At 32.7% G+C, this 7793-nt stretch overlaps 1 protein-coding gene across 1 annotated transcript; it reads right to left on the bottom strand.

Annotated features, from left to right (window-relative positions):
• Positions 6033 to 6936, bottom strand: LOC107628152. Its single transcript, XM_016330948.2, has 3 exons — positions 6659 to 6936; positions 6414 to 6535; positions 6033 to 6304 (listed from the first exon to the last, which is right to left on the bottom strand). The coding sequence occupies exons 1-3, from the start codon at positions 6827 to 6829 to the stop codon at positions 6166 to 6168; spliced, it is 432 nt and encodes a 143-aa protein (XP_016186434.1). The 5' UTR covers positions 6830 to 6936; the 3' UTR covers positions 6033 to 6165.

Here is a 7793-nt window from a genome sequence, read left to right as displayed (position 1 = left end):
AATATCTCAAATTTCATTTGCTTGCCTTCAGAAGTTATCTATGATGATATGATATTTTAATTAGAAAAATTCGGATGAATAAGTTATTTTTGTAACTAAGTTTAACAAAGTCTTTTTTCTTTTTCTTCTTATGCATCTCTTTTTTTTTCCCTTCAACTGGTTTTTATTCTGCCAATAAACTATTCAACAAACTTAATTGAATTTAGTTACTAAAATAATTTAGTCATGTAACATTATTGTAATATTGTTTTAATTAATGACAAACTACCAATTTTTGGTGAAGAGTAGTTAATTAGTAAAACCACATCAACAGAATTCTATTTAAAAAAAATGTATTTTTTTTGGAAGAAAACAAATTGTAATTTGCATGACAAATAGATTCCTAAGTGAATCAAAGGCAGATACCAAGGTCCAAGGTGGGGTTGGTACTTTTGTCCAAACCTTATCATATATACTCTCTGCTAGGGGTATACATAGCCTGGGTAAAAATTTAGATTCGGTCTTAAATATATACTAGATCTATTTTTTTAGACCCTAATTCGACTCTAAACTCAATGAAACTTAAATATTTTTGGACTATAATTATATCAGGTTCAATCCGGATGAAAATCAGGCCTTTAAAGCTTTAACAATAATTTATAAAAAAAACTTATTTATAATGTATTTATTTATAAAGAAAAAACTTGTTGCCGAAAAGTTGATATTCATATTTGAACTTGAATTTGTCTATAAATTCTATATAAACTTATAATTAATATAACATAATATTGGAATTAATTTAAAACATATATACCTTTTTTAGTTCCCTTAGGGTGTACTTGAGTCGGGTGAAGTCAGGTTTGTGTTGACCCGAACTTGACTCTAAATAATGACCGGGTCTATTTTTGAGACCCTTACCTGACCCTAGACCCGGTAAAATCACACCAAATTAGCCTCTAAAATGTTCGGATCCGAGCCGGACCGGACCATGTGCATCTCTGCATTTATATATATTTTTTAGATCGTCGCTACAAACTCGATCCAAAGTTGGAGAGAAATGATTTAATTTGTGAATTATCTCTTTTGACAATGCTATTAAGAATAAACACAAATTAAATAAAATACACATCACATTAAAATGGTTTAGAAAACTAACAACTAAGACATAAATAGACCTTCGAACAAACAATAGGTAAAATTACATGATAAACCATAAATAAATCTTTTCTTGTCTATTGTTGAACACTCCAAATATTGTATTTATTTTGCTTTGATTTTCTCCCAAATGATTTTACGATACTAACCATTTATATTATTCTAGTTTCACAGACTCAACTCATTCATCCCACTTTCATTATCATGCATTTATATTTATGTGGTCCATTTCACCCAATAATTATTGTTTGTCATAGTCTTATTTGTTCTTTTTTTTTCTTGTCTTAAAATTACCGGTGTGCTCCTAAACTTGATCTCAATATTTTGTACCAAATACTTTATTCCATAAACTTTACTTTTTAGGTTCCATTGCTCACAAGACTTACTTTCTTTTCTATTTAACCACTTTACTATGATGGTTTCAGTGGCTAAGAGAATGGGGGGTTGAATCTTAGCCCCCTTTTTTTGTTGCTAATACTTGTTGAACTCAGAGGAGACTTTTCTGTTTTTAGCTCGTCTCTGGACACGGGAATTTTTCTTTTGTCTCGTCACTTGGCACGAGACATTTTTAGTTTTTGCTCCTGTGCAGTAGAAAACAGAGATGTAGTAGGAGAGAAGAAAGATTACACCCAGATATATCCTGGTTCAGCTGCTAAGTGCAGTGCAGCCTACATCCAGTCTCCATCACAACAATGATGGAATTTCACTATAATCAACTTGATTACAAACTGTAAAGTGCTAACCCAACTTACAAGGGGATTCCCATAGAATCATGAAACACAACATAGATGAACAAAGGAACTCTAAGACATCTATGGCTTTTTCTTTTAATTTTGCACTCTCTGCCTTTTTCCGCTCTATGGCTTTTTCATACAAACCTCACTGTTTGCCTTTTTCCATGAGACTCAAGACATGACAAAATTAAACAAAAAAATACTAAACAGAGTACATTGAAGGAGAAGAGAAAACTGTTAGCTCAGGTAGCTCTGAGAACACTGTGCCTTGCACTCTCAAATTTTTCTCCTTGCTTCAAACAGTGGTTGTTCTCTCTTTTTAAAGAAGAGGGAAGCCTCCACACTTGAAGCCAACACCCAAACCAACTTCTTTCTCCTTCAACAAACAGAACCGGTTCGGCCACATAGAGAGAGAAGAGATAACCATGCAAAACCCAACATGCAATTACCTCTAGACCTTCCTTGATCATCACTCTTCATCAATCCGGGCTCTCCATCCTTGGCTTCCTCTCCAAGATGGATTTCTGGCCCTTGATACTTCATGATGATAATGACTTCATCTGCTTCAATCTCTGCCTCAACCATCACTTCGCCACTCTAGCTACTTCCTGTGGTGGTTAAACAAAATCAAAGACAAGCTATGCTTCAAGAATCTCCCTTACTGGCCGAATCTTCACCTTCCTTTTTGAGCATAAAGAGCTCAAGATTACTTCACCAAATCTAACCATATTTGGTGAAAATCTCAGCCACAGCTCATTTTTATTTTAGTATGTTTTCTTGCCATCATTAACTTGATGGTCTTGATGCATGCAACTTCTTCTTTTTCTTGGTAGATGAACATAGCGTCCATAGCTTCCTGGACAAGGACCGAAGAAGAAGCAAGAAAGAGATGAGAGAGAAGAAGATATTCAATAGTTTTGATCAAATAATTAATGTAGCAAAGAGAAAGAATAAAAGTGCACTCATGTTTCCTACTCCCCTTTGCTGAGAGGCGTGCATAGTCATAATAGCCATCAAATCAATTCTCTCTCTCTTTTCTTATGTTTCCAATGCATTAAATTAAATTTGAAATCCATCCAAAGAGAGAAATGGAGTCCGTTGGAGGCAAGTAGTAACACTTGCTTTTCTTTAAACTTGGTTTCGGACCAAGTTTGGAAACATTCACCAAAATAATATTGGGCTTTGTAACATTGGAATTTAATCTGGCCCAATTAGTAACATTTGCTTTCCTGATGAATTTTTGGATCAAGCATTGAACAAATAGAAAAGCTTTCTTTGGGCTTATAATAACAAAATTTATTCTGGCCCAACTGATAAAACCTTTTCAGCCAACAATCACAAAACAAGAATTACATAGGGCTGAATTTTAATTTATTGGGCTTAGGATCTTTCTTTTTATTTCAGCCCAATTATAAAACCTACAACACAAAATTATTAATTAACATATGTTAGATGAAAATCAAATTAATAATTTTATAATTAAATGTTTAATAATGTTTAGTCATCACAAATATTAATTTAGAATTTTCCAAACTCATCATACTATAATTTTGTTATCAATAAAAATCACAATGTCTTTTTTTTTTTCCTCTAATTTTTCCAATAAAAATTAAAGCACTAATTCTATATTCGTAATAATAGCTTCACCTTCATATTCTTTTGAAAACATTCTTTCCCATAAAACACTTTATGATAGCATGAGAATCTTAAAGTATCTACCAACAATAAAATTATTATATCTAAAAACATATATTTTATATACCCATTAAGACCATTTTCTATTAACTTTTTCAATTCTTATTAATCTTAATCCATTATCTTTTTTCTCTTTTGCTACACGCCATTGATTTATAAATGCATAGCTACTATTAACTTCGGGCAATTTATAATTTCTTGAAAATTTTACTTCAATAAGAAGTTAACATTTTCAATAATAATTTATTGCAAGAACAATAAAAGGTTATGGTAAAAATAACAAGAGGTAATGACCAAATCAGTACACGAAAGATTCAAACGCTGATATTTTGGTACCTCACTATTGTTATTAACAAAATGGTCCTTAAAAGATTTTAAAATTTGACAAGCGTACCCACGAGTTCACCGGAGCACATTTCCGGCAAGCACAGTGCTGATGTGACCACCGTGTTTTGGTGACTTGGCAAACCACCCCCAAAGTTCCCTCCCCAACGCACACTCCCTCCCCTTCCCTCTCCCTCCCTGTTGCAGCCCCCGTCCCCAATGCACACTTCTCCCTAATTGCAGTCCCCGCCGCATCACAAGCCCCTCCCCAACGTACACTTTTCCTTCCTCCCTTAACACCACCATTCACAGCAACAACAACTTTAACATCAACAGCAACAACAACCTCCACCACTCTCTCTCTCTCTCCACCACTCCCTCTTCCCCAACGCACACTTCCCTCTCTCTCCCTCAACACCACCATTCATAGCAACAACAACCTCAACATTAACAGAGTTGTCCCAAATCATGAATTGTCCCAAATTTTTAGGTTAAATTATCATTCAAAAAGATTAATCACAATAAAACTCAAACAAATTCATATACAATAATCAAAATAAAATAAAATAAAACTTAATACAAACACCACTAAAGTAAGAATAGAAGAAGAACACCAGACACAGAGGGGGCAGGACACGATAGAGCCAAGATGGAACCCAGACAGAGGAGGCATGGCAACGACTAGGGGCTAGCAGCAAGTAGATACAAGCAGTGAAGGTGACAGCGGTGAAGACGTGCAAACAACGCAATGCTACGAAGGAGACACTGGCGGACGCAGAAGATCCGACGACGAGATGGCGACAGGAAGGATTAGGGCTGGGGAGGGAGGAGAATGCATTCAGGAAGGGGAAAGGGGGAGTGCGTTGGAGAGGAAGAAGGAGAAGGAGAAGAATTAGAGTTAGAGAGGGGGAGGGAAGGATTAGGGTTGGGGAGGGGGGAGAATGCATTCAGGAAGGAGAAGGAGGGAGTGCGTTGGGGAGGAGGAAGGAGAAGGAGAAGAATTAGGGTTGGGGGGAGGGAGGGTATTTGCCGTGTCATCAAGATGCAGTGGCCATGTCAGCACTGTGCTTGTCGGAAATGTGCTCCGATGAACTCGTGGATACGCTTGTTAAATTTTAAAATCTTTTAAGGACCATTTTATCAATAACAATAGTGAGGTACCAAAATGTCAGCGTTTGAATCTTTCGGGTACTGATTTGGTCATTACCTCAAATAACAAATATCAAGAAGGACTTCAACCAACTCTTCTTTCACATTTTGGTGAGATAAGATATTTGATGTTACCATTGTCAAAGTCTATGTGTTCACATAAATGGGTGATTTATTAACAAAATAAAATAGTAAGATCCTTCATTTATTCAAGAGAAAATAATATAATACATGGACGCATGCACATAAATAATGCTTTTGCTTCGTGATTAGGAAGTCACCATTCTTCCACTTTCCTTTTCTAAAATCTCTCTTATGTCCATAAATAATTAGCATCTTTTAAAGTTAAAGTTTTAGCAATTATTAAGATTTAAATAAATTTTAGTATCTATAAAATACACATCAGTATTAACCTATCACGTTAATACTAAACGAAATAAATTAACGATAAGACTAAAACAGACAATTTTGAAATTTTCGTAGACCAAACTCAAAAAACACAATTTATATAAAATAAAACAAAAATATGCATATTTTTATAAAGACCAAAACTTATTTAAGCAAATATTAATTAATAATTTTCGTTCAATCCTTATTTTAATAATCTCTATCAATTCGATAATATATCTTTTATTTTTATTCTTTTTACAATTTACTAAGAAACATGGCATTATTTTAGTTTTAATTATTTATTAAGTTTAATTTTGATACACTGGCCATATAAAGTGTTTTATACAATGGTGCAATCGCATCTGTTTTTTTGAATAACTATTCACGCAGTTAATGTAAAAAGTAATTATTTTTACTGATATAACATTACGTAATTAAATGCATACGTAAAATTACTTTACACTAACACTACATCAAAATTAAATTCTTTCTTATACACGCACTAAACCTTAAAAACTAAGAGAGTTCCGTTCCTGGCACCTATACCCCGCGATCAACTCGGCGATATTGGTATTCCACTAGCGCGACGGTATTGGCTTTTATCGTCATTGTCATTGTTATTATTATTATTATTAACATTTGTACAACTTGCATGAAACTATGCAACGGGAACAAACCTTCTATGCATATATTCTCTTTCTTACATGCCTTTCTTAAAAAACATACACACTAGCTAACACTAAGAAAAGCCATTCAAGTTTAAATCTTCTTTTAGACTAATAACACCTTCAACTTCACCATGATTGAGATTGATTTCTTCCCCTTTAACAATCTGAATTCCACTTTGTCTTAGAAAAAGATTCATAATTTCAACATCCCTGAACAAAAAAAATTATTAAATTACGATCAGATATATAACTATTCATGTGTTTCTGTTAAAGCAGCTTAAATTTTTGGAATAAGCGATTTTATTACAGTTCTGTTTACCTCGGGTGACAGGTTGGCCTAACAGGATGTTGATAACGAGGTCCTTCATCATAACCTTCACAAATTATTTCTCCATTCTCATCTTGGTAGCAAATTATGCCTTGTGATTCATCCTCATAAACCTATTTAGATCCAAAAATAAACATAATTAACATAATTTTTTTTTTTGTTCACTAATTAATAAACTTGCTATGTGGAATCTATATATATATAGAAAAAGAAGGAAGAAGAATGAAGGTTTTGACCTTGTTCTTGATGGATGATGCTGTGATCCTCAATGGTAGAGCACCACCAACTTGTTGCCCCTTCTTTTGTGGGACATAGCTTTGTTTTGGCACCAAATCTTTGTTTGCATGTTTTAGAAATGAACCATACTTCTTAATTGAGATTTGAGCTGAAGAACAGTTAACAGCCATCTTAATATAAGTATCTAATTATTCTCCAAGAACATAGAGGCAAGAAGAAGAAGAAGAAGAAAAAGAAGAAAAAGAAGAAGAAAAGAATGAAATTGTTGTTGGGTAGTTTATATTAATATATAGCGAAAATATGATGATGTCATGACACGATTAATTAGACAACTAATTAATTGTTTATTATACTAATAGTGGTGGTATAAGCACCGGTTTTGTATGCTTTGCTTATTATATAATAAACTCAATTATTGTTGGTTTCATCATGTTTTGTCATGATGTATTAATATATTATTATTGATAAGCCATCTAGTGTATTATAGGAAGATATATGCTTAATTATATTCAACATATTTAATTTACTAAACATAATTTTTTTTTTAACTATTAATGTTTGAATTTTATCATCACAAACTTGTTTAAAAACTTGTTTCTATTATTGTATCCATTTCTCTTTGAACTCATAGGTTGTTTAAACAAATATTTAAACTTTAAAGATAATGTAGAAAAATGAGATGTCATTATGTGTTGAAAATGTAGTGCCGTGAAGTCCAGATCACAGAGAATTAGGTTAATGCTTGTAAATGTCTCTCTCCTATCAATTGGTTGGTTGGTCCATTCACCATGTCAATATTAGGTGGCAACCATGGTTTTTTTTATTGCTATATTTGTGGTAATTTCAATGTACTTCACATATTTTCTCAGACGAAGTTTAATTATTAGTGTGTTTTCATTTGGACATATTGTTCCTTTTTTATACTTAATTTTAAAAAAAAAAAAGTTAAATTGTCATACTTAATTTGGACATACTTCTTTATTTTATTTCATATTTGCAATTTTCATAGGAAATGAGATATAAATTGTGTGTAAGTTATTTTTAGATGGATAAAAGATATATTTTTATTTGTAAAACTATATAATTTTAACAAATGTATAAATATATACTTATTTCTTAGACTTTTAGCTTATA

Source organism: Arachis ipaensis, chromosome B02 (assembly GCF_000816755.2).
Source record: "Arachis ipaensis cultivar K30076 chromosome B02, Araip1.1, whole genome shotgun sequence".
Lineage (NCBI taxonomy): Eukaryota > Viridiplantae > Streptophyta > Magnoliopsida > Fabales > Fabaceae > Arachis > Arachis ipaensis.
This window is presented reverse-complemented; position numbering and strand designations above follow the sequence as displayed.

Coding starts and splice junctions, on each gene's coding strand:
- LOC107628152 (XM_016330948.2), bottom strand. CDS start 6,829: ATGGCTGTTAACTGTTCTTCAGCTCAAATCTCAATTAAGAAGTATGGT. Junction 6,536..6,658: donor CATCATCCATCAAGAACAAG/GTCAAAACCTTC, acceptor GGATCTAAATAG/GTTTATGAGGATGAATCACA. Junction 6,305..6,413: donor AGGCCAACCTGTCACCCGAG/GTAAACAGAACT, acceptor TTTTTTGTTCAG/GGATGTTGAAATTATGAATC.